Raw genomic sequence first — 24,122 nt, 5'->3', positions numbered from 1 at the left:
GTTTGGAACACTTTTCTCTTCTGTTCTTTATAGCTTGACTTGCTCCTGTTGATCTCGCATTTTCAATGTTAATTCCTCTTAAAAACCTTTCTGAACTGCCCACCCCTAGCCACATCCCAATCACTGAACTGGATTAGGCACTTATCCTATGCACTATATGCTATTATTGCTTCCTATCCCCACAAGGCCTTACCCACTTGTATTAGTCCATTTTCACGTTGCTGGTAAAGACATATCCAAGACTGGTCAATTAACAAAAGGAAGGCAGTTATTGGACTTAACAGTTCTACATGGCTGGGAAGGCTTCAATCATGGTGGAAGGGGAAAAACACATCTCACATGGTGGCAGACAAGAGATATGTGAGGAAACTCCCCTTTTTAAAACCATCCGATCTTGTGAGACATATTCACTATCACGAGAATAGCATGGGAAAGATCTGCCCTCATGATTCAATCACCTCCCACCAGGTCCCTCCCACAACACATGGGAATTGTGGGAGTTATAATTCAAGATGATATTTGGGTGGGGGCACAGCCAAATAGCATAACCACTTATCAACTTTATTGTAATAATAAAACCTTACTTGTAGACATAACATCTTAGGGCCATGAGCACTGTTTTAGTCACCACTCTGTCATCAATTCCCATGCCAATGTCTAGCATGTAAGACATATTCAATATTGAGCATAGTTTTCCACAGACATAGAGAATTTACATATTCAAATAAATCTAGACTTTCAAAGTAGTTACTTTTTCCTTTCTGTTTATTTTGTTGAGGTTGTTGTTGTTAATATCAACAAAAATGAGCTTAAAGTGGTAACTCTATCATCTTTTTTTATTATTTTTATTTATTATTTTTTTTTGAGATGAAGGCTCACTGTATCATCCAGGCTGGAGTGCAGTGGCGTGATCCCGGCTCACTGCAACCTCTGCCTCCTTGGTTCAAGTGATTCTCCAGCCTCAGCCTCCCAAGTAGCTGCGATTGCAGGTGGGTGCCACCATGCCCAGCTAATTTTTGTATTTTTAGTAGAGACAGGGTTTCACTATGTTGGTCAGGCTGGTCGCAAACTCCTGACTTCCAATGATCTGCCCACCTTGGCTTCCCAAAGTGCTGGGATTACAGGCATGAGCCACAGTGCCTGGCCTCAAACTATCGCTTTATTCCATTGCTTAAAAATGGGAATTCCTTAGCATGAAACATACACAAACCAGTTACAATGATCCCAAGAATGCCTATTAGGAATTCTGGGTTCTAGGCTTGACTTTGTCACAGACTACATTTCCACTGGGCAAGGCATTTAGGATCTACCTACCACTCTACTTATAAGTCCTGTAGTTTTACTTTAATGTATATGGTCACCAAACTCACCTATGGGCCATGAACACAGACTGAGATGCCTCACATATACATGGAGAGACTTAGTAGGCAACATGGTGCTACTTTGTATTTGTGGAAATAGTTGAGTCTTGAAAGAAGGGGTATGTAATCATGATGAAGTATCCTGGAAGAAAACAAAGTATCTCAAAAATGTTTTGGAGCCATTTCATTCTTCCTTTTAAGAGCCACTGCTTTTCTGAAACTTTCTGTAAATGCAATAAATTGAGGGTCCAGAAGGATAGTGATAAGTAAGAAGGAATAAGATTATAAAATAAAATTATGCCACATGTAGGCCTGTTGGGCCTGTAAGTTTGGAAAATCTGGAATCATTGAAGGGTTTTGGCAAGTAATAACATCATGAGATGAAAAGGGAGTTTAAAAGGTTTAATCTGGCTGGGCATAGAAGGAATTGGAGAAAGAAAGCCTAAAGGTTTGAAATAGTCGGGAGGTTACAAAAATAGTCCAAGTGGAAAGGGGTGTGGTCCGCACAAAAACATTGACTGTGAGAAAAGAAAAATATATTGTATTAGAGAAGGTTATGCAACATGATTTGGATTTAGGGAGTGAAGTGCAGAACTTAAGTTCAAAGATAATTGAGGTTTAAAATATGAGTTGAGTTGAGAATATTGAGAGAAATATGGATGACAGAGAGTAAGACTTTTTTCAGTGTGCTAAATTTGAGGTATTAGTACAACATATAAATTATTCAGTAAACAGCTAGAGATGTAAACTTAAAATCGAGAGAAATCAAAACTCTAGTGTTATTTGGGAAAGCTCCACATAAAATGCAAGAGTTACAGTCCCCAAGATGAATCAATCTAAGAGAAAGACCACAGAGAAGGTCCAATTTCTCAAGATAAAGCACAGCAGAATGGTCAATGTTTAAAAATGAAAAAGGGTGACTCAGAGAGTAAAAAACAAAACACGAAAACAAACAAAAACAGAATTCATGGTAGAAGTAGATGAGTCTAGTTCAGAGGAACAAAAAGGTTTTCAAAAAGCCCAGGCTTGGTGGTGGTGCGTGCCTGTAGTACTACTTACTTAGGAGGCTGACGCAGGAAAATTGCTTGAACCCAAGAGTTCGAACTTCATTTGTTTGGAAGATATGACCATTTATCACTATTTCTATTTCCTGAGAGTAAGCCCATGGATGCCTAAGGTGCTTCTGGGATTCACAGATTATAAACGTGCCCTTAGAATAACATCTAACATCTATTGACCACCAATTTTGTGCCATGCTTTGGCTAGTAATTCCATAACAATTTTCTTATTCAGTATTGAGAACAGTACTGCAAGCTGAATATTATTGGATATTATTATTCCCATTTTTTGAGTGATATTCCAAAATTGTCTTATTTCCCTTATAGTAGAAGATAATAACTCTATACCTTTAAAGACTGAGACAATGGCCCACTCTTGGACCAAGAGATCAAAGAATCAAAATTAGAAAATCATTCCAGCACTAAGGAATGATGTTCATCAGGCCATATATTATCACCTATTCTTCTGGTTTCCAGTAGTTATTTGAAATTACAAATTATGAGGAATTTTCATCTAGTAGAAATAACATCAGCTTGGGCAATGGGGCAAGACTCTGTCTCTACAAGAAAAAAAAAATTAGCTGAGTGTGGTGGTGCATGCCTGTAGTCCCAGTTACTCAGGAGGCTGAGGTTGGAGAATTGCTTGTGCCCAGGAGGTCAAGGCTGCAGCAAGTGATGTTCATACCACTATCCTCTAGCCTGAGCGACACAGTAAGAGCCTTTCCCAAAAAAAAAAATAAATAAAAAATAAAAAATAAAAAAAAGAGAGAGAGAGAAAGAAAGAGAAAGAAGGAAAGAAAACATCAGGCTCGCTATATAACTGAGAAATAGCATAATACCTAGGAGTAAGGACTTTCTAAGTGAATTTATTTGGTCCAAGAACAGTTAAAACTTGTAGTCTGAAACATGATGTAGTGGCTTAGCTGTCATCACTAACATCTAGTTCACTAGAAGTTGACAGTTTTTCTTTGTTGTTTTTAAGTTATTTAGCTTATAGGGAAAATATACTATCATTTATATTTAAACCCGACCTACAAATTAAAAATAACCTACTAGTTCAAGAAGGTATATTTCACCCTGAAAGTAAATAGCATATGCAATCTTCATGGCAAACAATTTATATAATTGGAACACTTTCACTATAATTAGTGAAGAGTTGAGTTATTCTTCCTTTCTGACAACTCATCTGCTGCTGCCCTCTTAATGGTAAGTTGAAGAGGCTGTCATTAGCAATATTTCACAGGTGGGTTGTGATTAAAACTTATTTATTTATTTTTGTATGCCCAGACTTTTTTCCCTTTTATGATTTCAGAGTAATAAATAGCTTAAACCAGAAATATAAAGCCATACCCATTGTCTCCTGCAAGCCATGAGTCAAAGAATGAATTGAAGAATTATTCAATAGTAAATCAAGGTCAGGAAAATGTGTTGAACAAAAGCACTAGGGAAAAGGGAAAAGGGAGGGAAGGGAGGGAGTCTCAAGCAGGGGCTTTCCTCCAGATGACACTAACTGTAGCTGGATAGGCCATTCATCTAATGGTTGTAGCCAGTTTCAAAATCCAGGAATCAATGAGCCAAATCAGATCAAGCAAAGTGGCTGTGCTATTTTGGTAGGAAGTGGAGGTCCAAGAGGCAAGTGAACAGAAAGCTAGAGAACCTAGTTTGAACCTCAAGAGGCAAAAGTATAAGCCAGAGAAAAGGCTGGACAGTGCCAGACAAAAGAATGATCAGCAAAGCCTGGGACAGAAGTCAGCTGCATAGGCATGTTGAATGTAAGAGCTGATGAATAACGCAGTAGCTGAAAGGAGTTGAAATGCTCCTTGGTAGAGTTTTTGGTCAGATTCTAACAGAGTGAAAGGAACTTTATGTCAGAGTGATCATACATCTCATACATTATTGAACCCTTTTACAAATAATTAAGTTAAATTAACTTTTATTTAAATACTAACGTAATATACGCCAAGGACCTATTCTTGCCAGACAGTATGTGAATCATCAGAAATACAAAACTGAGGTATGATGCCTGTTGTTAAACCTCATAGTCTAATGAAAGAGAAAGGCTTGAAAACAATCTAAATAAAGCATTAATATAAAACATAGATACGAATACAGTGTGGGATTGTCATTAGACTACCCTAAGAGAGTAAGGGAAAACTGGAGAGAGGAGCAGTATATGAGCTGGGTAGAAAAGACACTTTGTCAGGTATGAAGGCATTCAGTATAACAGTAGCTGAAGTGCTCTAGGTGTGGAGAAAACATGGGGTGGAGTGTGAGGCATATGATATGAGTGGAGTGTAGATTGATAATTGGGAGAAGCAAACTGGAGCCAGATAGAGGCAAGAGCTGCAATTAGTCTTACCCATAAGGCAGCAGTTCTCAGAGTGTGATCCCAGGTTCAGCAGTGTTAGCATCACCTGGGAACCAGTTAGAAATGCAAATACTCAGTACTCAAGCCAGCGCTAGGAAATTACAAACTCTGGCGAAGTAGGTGGGGCTCAACAATCTGTGTTTTAATGATCCTTCTAGGTAATTCTGATGCACAATGAAGTTTGAAAACTACTGTGCAGGGAAAAGTGAAACCATAGACAGTAGTTTAGCAAGGCAATGAGAAGGTCTTATTTTCTTAGGATGAAAACTAGCCTAAGTATGGAGACTGGACTAAATGAGTGGCTGAAGACTATGGCAACTGCAAAATACAAGAAAGAGAGGGTAAAATTCAAATACTTAAATGAGAAAATATGAGTCAGAATTTGACATGGTGTGGTTAAGAAGGTACTTTATGGTCCAGCAGCGATTTGAAGTCTGTTAATTAGGAGAGCAACAAATAATCTTCTCTCGACATGTTTTTAGTCATTGAAGCGCTACTTTTTATTAAAAAAAATTTCTCATACCTTTCAACTTTTTCTATTTCTTATTTCTTATTATTTCTTACATAATTGGACACAAATGGTAGCCTAACTTTAAGAACAGGAGTTCAGGAGGCCCTGGAGAGCCCTGCAGTCCTGCCTAGGGTAGATTCCCCTAAATCTTTGTGTCTTTATAATAAGCCCTGGAAATCTATTTGTTACAGATGAAGTTATGTCCCCTGCCTTAAAGTTCACACGTTGAAGCTGTAACCCTCAGTGTGACTGTGTTTGGAGATAGGGCCTGAAAAGAGGCAACTAAGGTTAGATAATGTCATAAAGGCAGGACTTTAATTCAATAGGACTGGTGTCATTATAAGAAGAGGAAGAGACACCAGATTTCTCTCTCTCTCTCTCTTTTCCTGTGTGCACACAGAGAAGAGGCCATCTCAGAATACAGTACGAAGGTGACCCTATAAGCCAGGAAGAGAGGCCTCACCAGAAACTAATCCTGATGGCATCTTGTCCTTGGACTTCTAGCCCCTAGAAATGTGAGCAAATAAATATCTGTTGTTCAAGCCACCCAGCCTATGGTATTTTGCTATGGCAGCCTGAGCTGATTAATTATTATAGTAAAAAGAACGTGGCCTCTGAACCAAACAGATGTGACTTTAAATCCTAGCTCTGTCATTCATTAGTTGTATCTTTGTGTCCCAGTTTCCTTATTGTAAATATAGACAATGAGGATAATATTGCCTCCTATGGTCATTTATTTATTCAACAAGTATCTACTGAGTGCTTTTTATGTGCCAGGTACTCAATAAATAATTGCTATGCTCTTGAGGCTACAATGGCAATTAAGAAGAAAAATAATCCTTTCCTTCCTGGAACTTATGATATAGAAAGAAACAGATTAACAATGAATGAATCTCACAAATCTATGTTCGTTTGTAAGTATAATCAGTGCTACAGCTTAAAAAAGCATGTCTCTTCCAAGGTCATGCCCCCTTCCTAGGGCAGCCTTCTATCAATGATCAGTTAATGCAGTAGTACAAAGTCCAGCTCCCTTGCTCCAATTCAGGACAATTCTGAAGGGCCATCCCAGCTTCAGAGCTTTATGTGGAGTTGGCTTGGTTCTTATTATGACTGTACCACAGTTCAACTTCTCCCTCTCCCTAGTGCTGTTTCTTTCCCTTCTTTTCTGTAAGTATTAACTTTCCAAACGTAGAGCACTCCCTAACAAATTTCCATGTGTTAGCACTCCCTAACAAATTTCCATTAATTTTCACCTCAGAATGTGCTTCCCAGGGTCTGACCTGGAATAGCAGGTTCGTAAGGAATAAATGTAAACTTGTTCTGCAACCAAGAATGGGAAATGAAGATTCTTTAGCTAAACCTGAGAGTGGGATATGGGCTCCCTCCCACAGTCCATTCCTCATCTGACTGCCCACAAACTAGAAGCCAGCAACCACAAAACCAGTAATAGACAGGCAGGTGACACTGTTCATTGTCCTGATATGGACAGGGCACATATCCTGTTTTGAGCCTTTGGTAAGTCCAGTGGTCAGATGTGCAGAAACAAAGTCTCAATCTAGAAAAGATGAAAATACCATGTGTACCCTCACCTTATCTATCTAGAATTTGTGTCAGTTGAAAAGACCAGGATACATTCACAGAAATAAGCAGGGAGATAGACAGAATAAATAGTCTAGAAACAGGCCCAAGATGAGAGAAAGGACTGAAAAGGAAATGGTAAATTATTCAGTAAATATATCTAGAAAAATAGTGTTAAAAAAGTGGTTAGTTATTTGGAGAAAAATTAAGGTAGTTATTCAATTCTCACCATAAATAAAAAGAAATAAAGATAAGAAAAGAAGGTAGATGTAAAATAGAAATCTATTCCTTTTTTTAATTTGTGGGGCTTTTTTTATGCTGCTTTATATTCTGGGATATATGTACAGAAAGTGCAGATTTGTTACATAGGTATACATGTGCCATGGTGGTTTGCTGCACCTATCAACCCGTCATCTTGGTTTTAAGCCCCGCATGCATTAGGTATCTGTCCTAATGCTCTCCCTCCCCTTACCCTGGAAATCTATTTTTTTTAAAAGAAAATATTGGGGACAGGATGGGTTATCTCTCTCTAAGAATTAAACAAATCAAAATAACAAAGGAAAATACTCTATACATGTGTAAGTCTGTCAAATTAGTATAAGTAAAAGAAAAACAATTACAAAGAATTAATGCTGCAAAAAGGATAGAAAAAGACAATACCCTTGACATAGAAAGACAATATATAAATCAGCAAAAAAATAGTAATAGTATAAATTAAAATGGGAAAGAATATAGATCAACATTTCACAGAAGGCCAATTAAAGGGCTAGTAAATACACAAAAATGTTTATCAGTACTAATAAAAAGTAAAAGATTGTAACAATATGCCTGTTTGTAGCAATTTTACAAAAATATTTAAGATGACTTTACCTATTGCTAACAATTTATCCATAATAATTAGCAAAATAATTTTACTCCTAAGAATTATCCTTCAGAAATGAACAGAGCTAGAGATAAAAGCTTTATTTTTAGAATATTTGTCTCGGTGTTAATTTTGAAAGAAAATTTAGAAACAACCTAAAATATCAACAATAAGTAAAAAGTGAAATAAATTTTGGTATCCATACACAGCTTTGATGAAGACTTTTTTCCTAAGCTTCTAATAATACAACTAAAAGGAGGTACGTATAGATATATTCAGTATGTTTTACACGATTGATAATGATTCAAGCAGAATCAAGTGAATGATTATTTCCCTTTAATCTTTGCTTTTAAGTACCCAGAAATCAATACCTTTATAAATTTATCCAACAGATATTTGGTGAGTGCCTTCTATGTCTTAGGCACTGGGAGAAATGCTAGGTGAGGGGCTTTGGCGTTTGTGAGTCTTTGGGTCTCTAGCTTACTGGCCACCATATGATATGGAGCTGAACTATGTGTATAGAACCAAATCCAGAGAAAGTGTGACTGTCACACCTGGAGTAGCATAACACATGGGCCTTCAAAGAAAGAAGGCCTGGCATGAGTATTGAGAGCTGAAGTATTGAGAGCTAAGGGATTTTCAGCCAGAGAAGGTGAAAGCAAAGAAGAGCAGATTACAAAAGGCAAAGGATAGGCAAATAGTAATATGGGGTAATCCCGGCAAAGTGGATTTTCATGTATTCTCATCCAGTTCTGTTGCTTGTATGATCTTATTCTATGGGCAATGAGAGAACCATTGCAGGTCTTTGTATTAATTATGACAATGTTTTTGAGTAGCAAGAGGCAGGAATCAACTTAAACAAAACATGGGAAACAACGAGCAAGTGTTCTTTTAGACTAGATTGCATGCAGATTGATTGTCTTGGAATATAATCCCAAGAAGCAGGAGTGAGGAAGAGGGAAGAGTGAAAGAGGGAAGGACGGAAAGATAATACATGAATGTATCATTAAGTTTCCTACTTCACAGGTGACTGATGCAGTTTACCACAAGACCTTTGCAGGAATCTTTAAAATGTGTTTCAAGATTGTCTGCATGGGGAATTAAAAAATGGCACATATTTATCCATTGGATTCCATTCACTATTAATCAAGGTAGTCCTACCAGCGTTAACTTCCCCTGCACTTCTAGATTGTATATGAACTACTACTGAGAGGGTCCCTGTGCATGTTCCATGGTGTAGTGTCAGAGAAGCAAGTGAGAGGTACAGGCTGAGGCAACGTGCTGCCAAGTTGCACCTACATGAAGAAGGTTGAAGGAAGCTTGAAAAGAACTAGCCCCATGTATAAGAGTTGGGGCCAAGAGTATTTGAAGTGGTGCACAAGAGGTGTCCTATATATGTCTGTTGTGGTTCAACAAAGAGCGAAGACACAGAAAGGCAGATATAGAGCTGAGCCTCACAGAAACTGCAACTGGAAACACAAACTTCTTCTGGACTTTCTCAGTCTTGAGTCTCTGTATCTCTTTGGTTGGGCTTCACCCTTTTCCTCTCCCTATAGGTAGCTTTCACTACACAGCAAAAGCTAGTCTTTTAATGACTTCTACATATTTTGCATTTAACAATTGCAGACTCAGAATACAAACTGAGATGCTTAGACTCACATCTATAATTTCTAGGACAGAGTTTCATCAGCCTTCATAGGCCAGGTATCCATTTTTGGACCAATGAATATGAGTAAAGAGAGATGTCATGTAAGGACACGAGGACACTGGTAGAAACTGTATAATAAAGTAGGGAAGGAACAGAAGAGCAAGATGCCAAGCAAACAATGCCAGAAATGTGTACCTCATGTCCTGAGTTAAGAAAACATCTCTTAAGGCATATAGAACCTGGAAGTACCTACAGCAAATAACCAGAAAGGACAAAAATAGTGTCAGAATTAAGGCAAGAGTTAGGGACAGGGAAAATAACAGAACTGATATTAATAAAGAATAATTGATGGGCCATGTCACCCACTTCGGTTTTACATGATGCCCTTACATTCTCCATTAACAGGAATTTGTGAAACAAGCATTTATGATGCCAAGTCCTGTGAGAAATGTAGGGGACTACCATAGCACATAAGACACAATCTCTGTCCTCAGAAAGCAGATAGTCATGTGACTTAGTAACAACAGCAATACCTTATTTTTATAGGACATCTTTCATCTACACCTTGAGATCCCTGGCTCCATGACACAGAATCAAATTAATAGAAGTTAACACAAATACTCTTCTTTACTGAAGGTCAAGGCCTGAGTTCTTCAGGATGTCTTCATTTGGACTCAATGCTTCATGTCTAATTGGCAAAGATACCAGAATCAGTAATGTGGGATTGTTTTGTTTGAGCATAGCACTGGGAAGAAAGCATTGAAACTTGAAAGCAATACTCAACATTAGATTTTTTTTTCTTGTATCTTGTTTGGCTCCAAATAGTAGTGGATAATCTAGCTATTTTAACCATATTCATAGGGCATGGCAGTAATCTCACACCTATTCTACATGGTAAAAGCTTTGTCAACGAGGGCTCCATTTGCCTTTCTCTTGTTGAAAATCTAATTATTCTTTAAGACCTACTTCGAACATAAGCATGTATATAAAGTCTTCTGAAAGTCAAATTAATTTCTCCATTCTTTGGGTTCCCATATCATCATCTATCAGTTGAATTGTAATTATTTGTTCATATATTTTTCTATCTCCCTCTAGACTTTGAATCCTTAAAGGCAGAAACCTCATCTTACTGATCTTTATTTTCCCAGGATTCAGTACAGTGCATGGCATATAGAAAGTTCTCTGATCTGAAGGAGGAATGGTGCTGAATTAAGATATTTGTCCTCTTTCAGATTAGCAGGGTGGAGATACTTGGTGTTAAGTCACTAAAGTTTTCATAACTTTGTTTCCTCTAAATGAGCAAAAGTTCTCTGACTTGTTTTCAGTGCAGTTGACCCACTAACTGGTACGTCACTGATGATTCAGGCTCGGTGTACAACAAAAAGCACTCCTGTGTTTTGTTCGTCAGTTCCTATGAGAAATTCTACAGAGGATCATAGCACCCACACAAAGCCAAAATAGGAGAAATCCAACATAAGTCATGTCATAGTATTATTAGTACTTTTAAAAATTATTTCATTTTCTAGGAATAGAGCCTCTGACCCTAGAGAATATTGTGGTCTGTCTCAAAGAAGGCCACCCAGAAAACCATACACAGTAAAAGCAAAACATAAAATATAGAAAGCCTTCTGCAGAGGTGAGAGGTGATATTTCACACTTTTTTTTTCTCACCTGATAAATGATAGGGCACACTGCTAAATCTCCTTTGTTCATTTGAAGGTTGTTTCACATAATACTGATTTAAACCCATTGTTGTCTAGATTTCAGTCCTGAAGGCAGAGTAGCTCTGAATAAAACATTTTTAAAAACTACATATCATGTAATAATAGTTTGAAAGAACAGTTTTTCAAAAGTGAAAATAGAAAGGACAATCATCATAGTAACAATAGCTACAGTTTAAGAATGGCCTACTGTGTGCCGGACACCACTGTCAGCGTTTGTAACAGGGCATCGTTAAGGCTCAAATTAATCATGCAGAGGTGGGTTATATTTGTACAGATGAAAAAATTGAGGCTCAGGAGGATAAACAATTTACCAAATGTCACATTAAAAGTAGCAGAGCAGCTATCTCTATATATACAACAACATGAATGAATCTCATAACCATGAAGTTGAGCAAAAAAAAGCCAGATAGGAAAGACTACACACTGTATGATTACATCTATATAAAGATCAAAAACAGGCAAAACTAATCAATGCTCAGAGAAGTTATGAGTAGCTACTTTTGTGGAGAGAGGTCTTACTAAGAGGAGATAAAAAGGAACGTTCTGGATGACTAGAAATGTTCTATATTTTGACAGAACATTATTTTGGGTGGTAGTTCAAAGTGTATAAATATGTAAATGTTCTATATTTTGACAGAGCATTATTTTGGGTGGTAGTTCAAAGTGTATAAATATGTAAATACTCACTTAGCTGCACAAAGATTTGTAGTCTTTACTGTATATAAGTTATATCTCAATTTAAAAAGTTAAGTAAAGTAGGGGAGAAAAATGAGTTTAGCTCTGTGTATTAGGCCATTCTCGCATTGCTCTAAAGAAATACTAAGACTGGATAATTTATACCAAAAAGAAGTGTAACTGGCTCATAGGTTGGACAGGAAGCATGATGCTGGTATCTGCTTGGCTTCTGGGGAGGCTTCAGGAAACATAATCATGGTGGAAGGTGAAGGATGAGCAGACATGTCATATGGCCAGAGCAGGAGCAGGAGAGAGAGGAGGTGACACACACTTTTAAACAGATCTCACAAGATCTCATTCACTATCGCAAGGACAGTACCAAGAGGATGGTGCTAAACCATTCATAAGAAATCTGCCCCCATGATCCAATCACCTCCCAACAGGCCCCACCTCAAGTATAGGGGATTACATTCAGCATGAGATTTGGGTGAGTACATACATCCAAATTATATCACTTTGTTTAGTTCCAATGATTCTGGTGAAAACTAGATACTTTTTCTGCAATCAGTTTCAAGTTTTTATATTAACTACAAACTCTTACCCATTTTTCCAGGATAGCCCAAAGAAGTCTTTACAGATAATTTAATAAACTATTGTATGTAAGTTAATGTAGAAGAAATTGCAGATTACAAGGAGGTTGGTTACAAAACGTTGATATAGTAATCTGGGACTAAGTTCATAAAGAGTTTTGTGAACCTTGCTAAAAGAAGGGATTTAAATTTTATTTATATAGGGAACTACTGAGGATTTGTATATGTATGTATGTATTTGTTTCAACTGGCAAGTTAGATAGTATATATTTATAGGGTACATCATGATGTTTTAAAATACATATTGTGGAATGACAAAATAAAGTTATTTAACATATGCATTTACTCTACATACTTATCTTTTTTTTGTAATGGGAATACTTAAAATGTATTACAGAGTAGCAATTTTCAAATAGACAATACATTGCTACTAACTGAAGTGATCATGATGTACAGTAGATCTCTTGAACTTATTCCTCCTGTCTAACGGAAATTTTCTATTTTTTTTAATTAACATTTCCCCAAGGTCCCCAAACCCCTAGCTTCCGGTTACCACCATTTTACTCTCTGTTTCTATAAGTTTGGCTTTTTCACACGGCACATATAAGTAAGATCATGTGGTATTTTTCTTTCTGTGCCGGGCTTATTTCACAGAAGAGTCTTTCAAAATTGAAGGACACATAATGTCCTTCAGGTTCATCCATGTTGTTGCAAATGACAGAATTTCTCTTTTTAAAGCTGAATGGTATTCCATTGTGTATATATACCATGTTTTCTTTATCCATTCGTCTATTGATGGACACTTAGGTTGATTCCAAATCTTGGCTATTGTGAATTATGCTGCAATAAAACATGGGAGTGCAGATACCTCTTCAGCATGTTGCTTTAATATCCTTTGAATATATACCCAGTAGTGGGACGGCTGGATCATACGGTAGTTCTGTTCTTAAGTTTCTGGGGAGCCTCCAGACTGTTTTCCATAATGGCTGTACTAATTTACATTCCCACCAGCAGTGTGTAAGTGTTCTTTTCTCTATATCGTCACTAATGCTTTATTATCTTCCTGTATTTCTGCTATTCTAACAGATCTTAAGTGATATCTCATTGTGGTTTTAATTTGAATTTCCCTGATGATTAATGATGTTGAACATTTTTTCACATACTTATCATTTATATGTCTCCTTTTGAGAAATGCCTATTAATGTCCTTTGCCCATATTTATATTGGGTTATTTGTTTTCTTACTATGGAGTTGTTTGAATTCCTTATATATTTTGGATGTTAGCTCCTTATCATTTGTATGATTTGCAAATATATTCTCCCATTCCATAGGTTGTCTCTTACTGGGAATTTTTTTTTTTTTTTTTTTTGAGACGGAGTCTCGCTCTGTCGCCCAGCCTGGAGTGCAGTGGCGCAATCTCGGCTCACTGCAAGCACCGCCTCCTGGGTTCACGCCATTCTCCTGCCTCAGCCTCTCCGAGTAGCTGGGACTACAGGCGCCCGCCACCACGCCCGGCTAATTTTTTGTATTTTTAGTAGAGACGGGGTTTCACCGAGACGTGGTCTCGATCTCCTGACCTCGTGATCCGCCCGCCTCGGCCTCCCAAAGTGCTGGGATTACAAGCGTGAGCCACCGCGCCCGGCCAAAATTTTATAATCATATTTGCTGTTGTGGGTGAAATGGAATAGAGAGAATAAGTGGGAGGAAGAAATGCCTAGGAACAGAGAGCCAGTTCAGAACTATTACAATAATATCAGCACAAATGGGCAGATCTTGGACTAAGAGTTATGACTCTGATTGGCAGATGAAATAAAGATATATTAAGGAAGGAGAACTGACTAGGTGTTTTGATCAATCAGATGTAGAGAAGGGACAGTCAGGAGCTGACTGAAGTGGATAGGTGAACTGAGTCAGATTAAAACAGGCCCTATTCAACAGCCAGGAAAACAGGGACAAAGTATTTTATTCTGGTGAGAGGCTAACACTAGACAGGTTCTCAGGGCTCTAGTGAAGTGATTTGGGATTCAGGGAATAACTGTAGTCCTTGTAAAAAAGTTTAAATGCTTTTATCAGTTGAACTGTGTCTCCCAAAATTCTTATGTTGAAGTCCTAGCCCCCAGCACCTCAGAATGTGACTGCATTTGGAGATACAGTATTAAAAGAGGTAGTTTAGACAAAATGAGGTCATTAGGATATTCAGTAGAGTGGGTTCCAATCCAATATGGCTGATGTCCTTACAAGAAGACATTAGGACACACAGCCACACAGAGGGAAGACCATGTGAAGACACAGGAGAAGATGCCATGTACAAATCAAGAAGAGAGGCCTCAGGAGAAAGCAACTCTGCCGACATTTTTGATCTCAGACTTCTAGCCTGCAATTGTGAGAAAATATTTCTGTTGTTTAAGCTACCCAGACTGTGGCACTTCATTATGACCGCCCTAGCAAATAATAGAAATGTCAACACGGACCTAAGTCCTTTTAAACCAGAGAAGGCACAAGCCATGAGAACTGGGTGCTAAATAATACAGCTCAGAAAGTACGTAGGGCCACCAGGGACCCTTGGTTAGTGATCTTCTGGCCAAGAACTACTTCTCAATCCTATCCTCTGGTAGAGATGGGGCGTCTAATATTCTTTCAAGTTTGACTCCTATTGACTCAAGTTTGAAATCTCATTGATTTCAGGTTTGATTCTCATCTGTGGCAGAGCCGAGCTACAGATGAAAAGTCTTCAATTCTGATGCTAAGAAGAGGCAGAAGCAAGCGGGGGCTGACTGACAATCTCAATTTCAAAAAATAACTAACTGCATATCAACATATAGCATAAAGGAATGTTAGATCCAGTCAGAACTGACTCAAAAATAATTAAGATATTTGTTTCTCCTTACACATTCCTTTGCCTTCACATGCAAAGAGAAATTCACTGTGTTTCAACTGCTGTTATTACCCTGCATTACTGCAAATTTCTCTGAACTGATCTTTCTGTTTCATTGTTGCCACTGTTAGCCCCCAATAGTGAGGATCAAGGGCAGATCATTTTAGGCATGAATAGGCACATTGCCATGATTTTCTCGTTTGTCTGTATACATTTGCCAAAAAAAGGAATTATCCAGAAACCTTGATTCTATGTCCTAGTCTCCTAAATCCAATTTCAAAGGGTAGATTCTTCCTTTGCAATTACTCTCACATCCATCCTTTTACATTTTTATATATTCCAGTTGAGGCTCTTTTCAGATTTTGCCCAAACCAGTACAATAGCCTCCTTACTTTTCTGCTTGCTTTTTAGCTCTTTCCTTGCTGCCTAAATTCATCCTGCACAAAACTTTTATAAAACACCTTTAGAAAATTTTGACCACAATGCTCTTTTCCTATATATTAATCTTCAACAGATTTTGGTTGCTTATAGCAACACATTCAAACATAGCTCTGTCTAGTGTTTAAGGCTGTGGGAATCTGGCCTTTTCTAGCCAATGCATAACTGCCCTAGCTTCCCAAATCCTCAAATGCATTGAAGTAGTTTCAAGCATTGCCCACTACATGCCTGCCACACAGCCCCGTGCTTCCTGCCATACAGCCAGGTGCTTCCCACCCTGTGCTTTTGTTCATATGATTCCATACCTTATCCTGCACTCTGCCATGCTCCACCATGCTCCTTCAAGAACAGTTCAAATCCCAGACGCTTTTGCTCTCATTTTTCTCCCAGCATGAGATGCCCTTTTTTCTGTCTAGTCATTCTACCCATCTTTCAAGGCCGAGCATAACTTCTAACTTATCTTTGAAGTCTTTCCTAACCATTGCGGCATTCAATCCTTTGAGAAAGGCATTTGAGGGGTCACCAGTTACCAGAAGTTGTCTGAGCTCTAGGAATCACAACTGGGTAAGACAGTGTTCCTCATTTCCAGGATGATGTCCTCTCCTCTTTCCTTGAGCCCCTATTGCAGTTACTACCCAAAGAATCGCCTATTAATAATGCGATGCCTCAGGAAAATTCTTCTGTTTTTAATTGCCAATTACATTCGCTTAACTTAAAAAATGAGTTATCTTCCCTAGTTATAGATTGTAAAGACTCAGTTTCCCCTCAAAGTATCTAGTGTAACATGGGAGTAGAGAGAGATATACTATTATGTATCAGGTATTGGGCTACTGTTTTCGCTAGTGCTTCTCCTGGTGGGATACGTCTAGCAGTTCATTCTATGGGGCACGCAAAACCCATGATATTACAGATACTGTTGCTTAGGATAAGGCTAAAGTAAATAGTGCCTATGTAAGTGTTTTTAAAAAGTGAGTTGATTTAAAAACAAATGTTAAATAGTAATGTTTCAAGTAATAGCTATGGCAAAAATGGTAGAAGTGGTCCTTTAAAGTCTTTCAAATGCGTTATATGATATCACATTTATTCCTCAGAACAACCTTGTAAATTGGAAACCAACGTCCAGAAAAATGATAGAACTTACTCAAGTCATTAAGATAACAGATCAAACTTTCCTCCTTTACCATAATACCCTTTTGCATATAGAAAGATTTAGTTTAATACTTGAATATGGGTGTCTGACTTGTGTTTTCATGCTCCATCTCCTCAAAAAGATTTGCTTTAGCTTTCTAAATCAAATCCTTCACCTTCAGAATAAAAGAGGCACACCAGAGTCATTTTGGTGTATTTCGAAGCATATTTACAAAATATACAAGGAAAAGGACCTGATTCCCCGGCTGGGTGAGTAAAATGTTAATTCTTCACTTTGGCACCTCAACCTACAGCTGTAATAAGGGCTGTTATGCCCAAATAGGCCCTTAAACGGAAGACCTGCTGAGCAGAGACCCACTTTCCCAGCCCTGCTCAACTGCCTCAGCTTTTCTGCCAACTGACCAGGCGGAAGCAGCAGCAGGGGAGGAGGGACTGCAGGTAGGTGGGGAGGGGATCATTTTGAAAGCCCTAAATCCCTTGCAGGGAAGAAGCAGCTGCTCCTTGTTTTTCTAAACATCTGTCCCATCTGTCCCAGGCCGCACCTCACCCTTTGGTGGCTCGAGCCAGTTAAACGTGAATTTGACAAGGAAGCACTTCTGAAGGCTGGTTTGTGAGTGGAAATGAACCTAAGTGCCACCTAGAAAGTTTCTTCTATTGAGAAGAGGTGAGTAGTGGGTCTTCAGCGGGACGGCTACTACCTTCCTTCATTTTACTCTCACAAAACATACAGCTTTTACTGATAGAGACAGGATTTGTAACATCACCCAAATCAGACTGTACGTCCTGAGGATATTATTTCACAACATAGAGGTACTTCTAGAGCCCACATTTTAACGTCTAGGAGAGCCACAGTCTTTGATTTGAAGGAGAAATAACGATATTGCACACACCATACCATCTTTATGGTAGAACAAGCTGTGAACATCTAGTGCGTGTGGCGTTTATCACATTTAACAGCGTGTTGCTTTTATGTGTCTCCCCTGCCACACTGCTCCTTGAGAATAGGGACGTTATTTTTATTGTTATTTTCCCCTCGTATTCAGAATCGTGGCTGGAACTTGGCAGGCATGAAATAGACATTTATGAATGAATGAACGTTAACGAAGAAAAGAAAAGGACCTGGATGATTCATTTGGTTCTCCGAAGGCGGGTATGGGGGACGGGGCTCGGACTTTGATGACCCAGTCACCGAGTCAGGCGCAGTCCCAAAGTCCTGAAAGTCCGTCTCCAGTCACTGCAGACTCGTGCCTGCAACCGGCGCTTAAGCCTCCGGAAGCTAGGCTGCGCGCGTCCTGCACGGTCCCGCCGCAAAGGTACGCAGCCACGCCCCCTTTCCTGGTTATTCCCCTCGCGAAGTCAGTTCCACTGTAGTTACAGGATTGGGGCGGGGCCAGAAGGGCGCAGGCGCAACGGGCGGCGGAAGTAGGAACCTGGGAAGGAAGAGGGAAACGGACCTGGCGGCGGTTTGCAAAGGGCCCGCGTTTCTGTTGCGGGAAGCTCTCGGAGGTCGCACGTGCGTCCGAGCCCAAGCCCCTCCCCTCCACTCCCCTTCCTGCGTGCCCGGGAGCCGCCAAGCGGCTGTCTTCTTCTCGGCCCGCCGAGATGGCGCTCGACCCCGCAGGTACCGGGGCGGGAAGCAGGGTTTGCCGAGGGGCCTCGCCCCGGGTCTCACGCCGCCGGCTGTGCGGCCTGGAGGCCGACCTGGGAAAGGTGCAGAGCTCTGGGTAGCATTGCTTCCACCAGCGTCTCCTCATACCCGGCGGCTGCTTCACCCGGTCTTAGGTTATCTTCTCACTTGTTGGGGGTTATGGTTATCTGAGGTTGCGTTTGTGGTCTATACTATCGTCCATTGTCGTTTCCTACTTAACGCGGCTAGTCTCTTCATTGTCACCCTCTTTTCGCCCCTTAAGGTCACAGACTCATTTAATGTGTGCTGCAGAGACTCTGGCCCCAGAAAAATTTGTATATTTGTTCTGGCGCACAGTTTACATTTCTGTTTGGGAGTTCATGGACCCCGAGTTCATCCTTGCAACCCAACTTAAAAACGTATTTCAAAGGATCCGTCACTGTGGCAGGAGTCAGTTTCTTTGGAAAGGATTTTCAAAATTTTGAATGTTGTTTTAATCTCCTTGCTTCCACCCACTTCCGTTTGCAGCAATAGTTAACTTTCCCTCGAATTCCGGTCCTTGTGGAAGGTCACCTGCAGTATCTTTGCTGTAGGCTATTTTTGCAAGGGAATAGATAACATTTTTGGAGGGAATGGTAGTTGGTCTAGTCCATTTCTTTCATTTTATGGGTACAAAAAAGTCAAAACTGAGAGGTAAATGGCGTCAAACGGGAGATTCAGAAATGGAAAATGCTCTTTCGGAGCCTTCAAGGAGCATGAAAAATATATGTAGCACAGAAATAATGTTTTAATTGAACACGTTATTACTATGCTAAGTGTTCTCTGTTATCCAACAATAATATGTGGTATGGTAGATCCTTTTAGCTCCATTTTACAGATTAGGAAACTGAGGCGAAGAGAAGTTAAGTGACTAGTCCAGCAGGTAGTGGTAGATCAGGGAGTACTCTAATTTGAAGCATAGAGGAGTTCTGGAACATAATGATCATATTTATTTTGGACTAGGTGGTTATGAAGCAGTTAGCAGTTGATCTGGGCTTTGAGGGATGGAATTTCCAGTGGTTGGAGCTGGAGAAGAGGCAGCCTGAGCAAAGGTTTAGATAGTAAGGTGCACTGTGCGATGCTTGGTTTCAGGATGACTACCATGATTTGGTTCTTGAGGGTGAAGGGGTAGAGTGTAAGTGAGGGGTGAGTAAGGAAAGTTCAGGTCTAGGCCCATATAATTTATGTTATTTCTTTTTTTTTTTTATTTTACTGAGATGGAGTCTCACTCTGTCGCCCAGGCTGGAGTGCAGTGGCGCTATCTCGGCTCACTGCAACCTCTGCCTACTGGCTTCAAGCAATTCTCCCACCGCAGCTTTCCGAGTAGCTGGGATTACAGGCGCCCACCACCACGCCCGGCTAATTTTTGTATTTTTAGTAGGGATGAGGTTTCGCCATGTTGGCCATGCTGGTCTGGAACTCCTGACCTCAAGTGATCCGCCTGACTTGGCCTCCCAAAGTGCTGGGATTACAGGTGTCAGCCACCGCACCCAGCCTAATTATGGTACTTCTGAACTTGAAGTGACCTTTAAAGTAATCTCATACAAATGAGGAGACTGAGACTGAGAGAGGTTAAAGATTTCCATATATCTACAATTTTTGAATTTAGACAAGGAAATTTGGGAAAAAAATGTTCATACTTGCTCTCTTCATTTGCTTACCTTCCAGTTACTCATAAGCCACTCCAATCTGGTGTTGTACCCAAGGCCACACAGCTAGTTGCTGGTAGAGTCAGGTCTGGTTAGAACCTAGGTAATTTCATTTCCAGTCCAGTGCTGTAGACCATGCCACCTTTTGAGTATTGATTAAACAAGGACTTGTTGAGTGTCTGGTATATGCCCCATATTGTTCTGGGCCCTAGGGAACAGTAGTATATAGGACAAACAAAATCCCTGCTCCCAATAAAGCTTATCTAGTTGTAGAAAAAGACAATTAACACCACCTTTTACCCCCCCCACAGACACGTGCGTGGGCACACACACATACACACACACATTTTTACAGATTGTGATAAACATGAAGAAAATAATGTAATGTGGTAGATGGTGAAGAGATTAGTCAGTGAAGAGCTTTATGAGGAGGTGTCATTTGAATTGGAATCTGAGGGATCAGAGGAAGCTAGGCAGAGTGTGCTTGGCCATCAAGTAGCAAATACTTAAAATATTTAACCTGAATGTGGGTCAGAGTGTGGAGGGGATCCATAAGGAAAGATATTGGGAAAGTAGGTAGTTGCTAAATGCCTAGATATTGCAGAGGCTGCAAGGCCTCAAAGGCTGGCTGTGATAATAAAGCATTTGGATTTTTTCTAATGTCATCAAATGCCTTTAGAATCTTTTAAAGAGGGCAGTAACATAATTTGTGTGTTTATTACCCTCGCTACAGTGGTAGCATGCATTGTAGAGGCGTCAGGTCATAAGTGGAAGAAGGGAGACAGGTTAAGAGATGGGAGCAGTAGTCCAGGCCAAATATGTTTGTATCTTAGCCGAAGATGGTAATAGACAGATGGAAAGAAATAACAGCATCATGAGGAGAAATTGACAGGACCTGTGGTTGCATTGAATAAGGATGATGAGAGAAAGGGAGGAAACAGCGTCCAGGCACCGTGGCTCATGCTTGTAATCCCAGTGCTTTGGGAGGCCGAGGCAGGCAGATCGCGTGAGCTCAGGGGTTCGAGACCACCCTGGGCAACATGGTGAAAACCCGTCTCTACTAAAATACAAAAAAATTAGCCAGGCATGGTGGCACACACCTGTAGTCCCAGCTACTAGGGAGGCTGAGGAATGAGAATTTGAGCCTGGAAGGCAGCGGTTGCAGTGAGCCAAGGTTGCACCACTGCACTCCAGCTTGGGCCACAGAGTGATACTTCGTCTCAAAAAAAAAAAAAAAAGGGAGGAAATAGGGATAATTCCAGTTTTTTTTTACGTCAGCAGCTGGGTGGAAGGTCATGGTCAAATCTAACAATGTGATTATTGGAAACTTAATCAAAGGAAGGAATGGAAGCCATGGAAAGTAAAAAAGTGGAGTCAGCAAGTAGGAATATTTTTTTTTTTCCCTAAATTGTTTTGTCTGTTTAAATTCCAGAATAAAATGGATGGAAGGCAGTTTTTTTTTTTTTTAATTTCATGTTTATTTGGTTCATACGTTGAAGCTTAGTTTCACATTTTGATGTTTGACTGCTTTGTACAGCCCACGATGGTAGTTGCCCATATTGAGTAAATTAATAATAGATACACCAAATGAGGTTCATTTAGCAAAATCTGTTTTCCTATTGGTTTATTTTGTATTTTCTGTGATCTTTATAGAAGCTTGATTTTCATTTGGCAGCAACTTTTAATTAACTTTGTAGGGTCTCTGTTTTCCTCAAGAAACTGTGAACCCAACGATGAAATGCAGGTTACATGCCTATACGTAGTTTTATTTACATTATTTTCCTTTTTTTGTTAATGTAGCAGTAGTAACAGCACTCTTTGCTTATTTCCATGTTCCGGACAAATTTTCAGACATGATTATATTCTCAGATGATGGCCCGTAGGAATCTGCACCTGATAAATTTGATTTTTCACTTTCTCTATCAACTAAAGTAATTCCTTTCTCCCTTCTTTGACCTTTCCCCCTTTTAGTTAGGTTCTCTTCCCTCTGTCAACATGGATTCATTCTCTACTTATGCAGGATGGGGCATGGCAGCCTAAGGGAAGTTTCCTTAATCAGGTGTGTGTGTGTCCCTGTGTCCTTCTATTGCTGTTTTCTTCCGGGAACCTAATAAAAGGAGGAAGATGGGACAGAGATAGGGTTTAGGGGGTGGAAAGTGGGATTAAGAATTTCATGACATTCCATGAGAAGGTGTTTAAGGTATATGTGTATTGGGAGGATTTAATTATGGATATTCTTGGAACATTTGGGTTGCAGTACTCCAAGTTGGGGTTCTTTTAGTGGTTCCTATGGGAATGTAGGTAAATTACCTTTAGGGGTACAGGCACAGTACTAGCACTTACATTTACTAGAAAATTTTAGTTTTTAAGTTAGACATCTAAACAAACTTGAAGAATCTTTTTTGAGCATTGTATGTTTAATATGTAAAAGGTTGTGGAGTTGATTAGAAACATTTTTTATTTTTTTTAGTGATGGGATTTCACCCTGTTGCTTAGGCTGCACTTGAACTCCTTGCTCAGGAACACTTGAACTCCTGGGCTCAAGTGCTCTGCCCACCTCGGCCTCCCAAAGTGCTGGGATTATAGGCATAAGCCACTGTGCCTGGCCTATAAGAAGAATTTTGATTTTATTATTGCCGCTATGTCTCTAGAGTATCTTCTTAGACGTAAATTAGGTTGGTGGCTCAGAACAAAAGAAAAAAGACTTAACATCTACATTTTGTATATTTATGAATTAAAAGTGTGTTTGCCATAGAAAATACATTATTTTTGTCTCATCGGATTAACAACTGTCTGATGGTTGCTCTGTGAAATTTGAAAAACACAGGCTTAAGCAAAAGACCATAAGAAAGCAGAATTGAGATCAAAGAGGAGTGTGTGCCATGACAGTGGGGTGCGGGTTGGGATTTCAGTTTTGAAGCATGAAATGACCTGTAAACCATTTCAAGGATTTTGAATTTTATACTAAGAACAATGGGAAGACACTGCAAGTTTTTAGGTAACAGAGTGACAAACAGAACTCTCCTCATTTTGTGTTGATCTGACTTTTGTTTAGATCAAGAATAACCTTGATCTCAGCCACATACTGCATACGTGATGTGTCTTTCCAGAGTATCCCATCTGGGGGTACGTGGGTATCTGTCTCTCGTAGGTGATGTTAATTTTGATTACCCACTCAAGGTTTTGCCCTGTTTTGTTGCCATATTTTCTCTGTTTTGCAATTAGTAACTAATCTGTGGGAAGGTTAAGACCTTGTAAATATTTGCTTCTCATCAAATATTTCTCTTTGATTTGGGGTCCATTGATGTTTTTTTTTTTTTTTTACCTGATTCAGTCTTTCCCATAATGGTTGCAAAATAATGATTTTCTACCTCTAGCACACTCCCCTCACATTTACTAGATGGTTGTTGACATTTTACTGTAGGCAAGAGATTGCTTTGTTTCATTTTCCTTGATTTGTGAATTTATTATTGGTATTTTTGATAAGGACTCATGAATTCCTGTATTTTCAATGGTTTATACTCTGTTAATGTACATAATTATTTTTTGTGCTCAAATTTCCCCAGATTTGGCCAGAGTTCCCTTTAAGCTAGCTTCTGGATCTTTGTCATATGCTCTCACCATTTTTTTGAGCATTTCCTTTTTATTCCCTCACACAAGATATCACTGCTTCATCTTGTACCTACCCTGGACAATCCATAGAATTAGTTATTTCTCTGAGAAGCCCTGGTTCCTTTTATTTGGGCACAGTATTAGAGAGTAAGAGCTGGTCACTAGAACCGCATGTAACTTGGGTGATTTATTAATAGATTGCCTTTAGGGAAAGAAAAAAAAAAAAACTCTTAAGAGAGTAAGGAAAATAGGAGAGGGGAGGGGAAAAATCTGAGCAAGGATGTGGTTTCAGGTCTTAACCTAATCAGTTCTGGTGTACCACATGATACATACAGTTTATTGTGCCTTGGAGGCAAGG

General features: G+C 39.4%; 1 protein-coding gene across 12 annotated transcripts in view; it reads left to right on the top strand.

The window, feature by feature from the left end:
* Positions 1-17,989: 17,989 nt before the first annotated feature.
* CMC1 (C-X9-C motif containing 1) overlaps positions 17,990-24,122 on the top strand; it is a 112,165-nt gene continuing 106,032 nt past the window's right edge. For 3 of the 12 annotated variants that reach the window (XR_010120276.1, XM_063637065.1, XM_063637083.1), the window contains exon 1: positions 17,990-18,150. Coding sequence is in view for 4 of the 12 variants with exons in the window: in XM_063637065.1 (XP_063493135.1) it covers positions 17,990-18,150 (161 nt within the window). In the remaining 8 variants the exon portion in view is untranslated. Of the gene's footprint in view, positions 18,151-18,230; positions 18,548-23,207; positions 23,279-24,122 lie in introns of those variants that run through there. The other 9 variants (XM_055285014.2, XM_055284942.2, XM_055284958.2 and 6 more) reach the window with 9 other exon arrangements.

The sequence above is a fragment of the Symphalangus syndactylus genome, chromosome 1, assembly GCF_028878055.3.
Source record: "Symphalangus syndactylus isolate Jambi chromosome 1, NHGRI_mSymSyn1-v2.1_pri, whole genome shotgun sequence".
NCBI classification, from domain to species: Eukaryota; Metazoa; Chordata; class Mammalia; order Primates; family Hylobatidae; genus Symphalangus; species Symphalangus syndactylus.
This window is presented reverse-complemented; position numbering and strand designations above follow the sequence as displayed.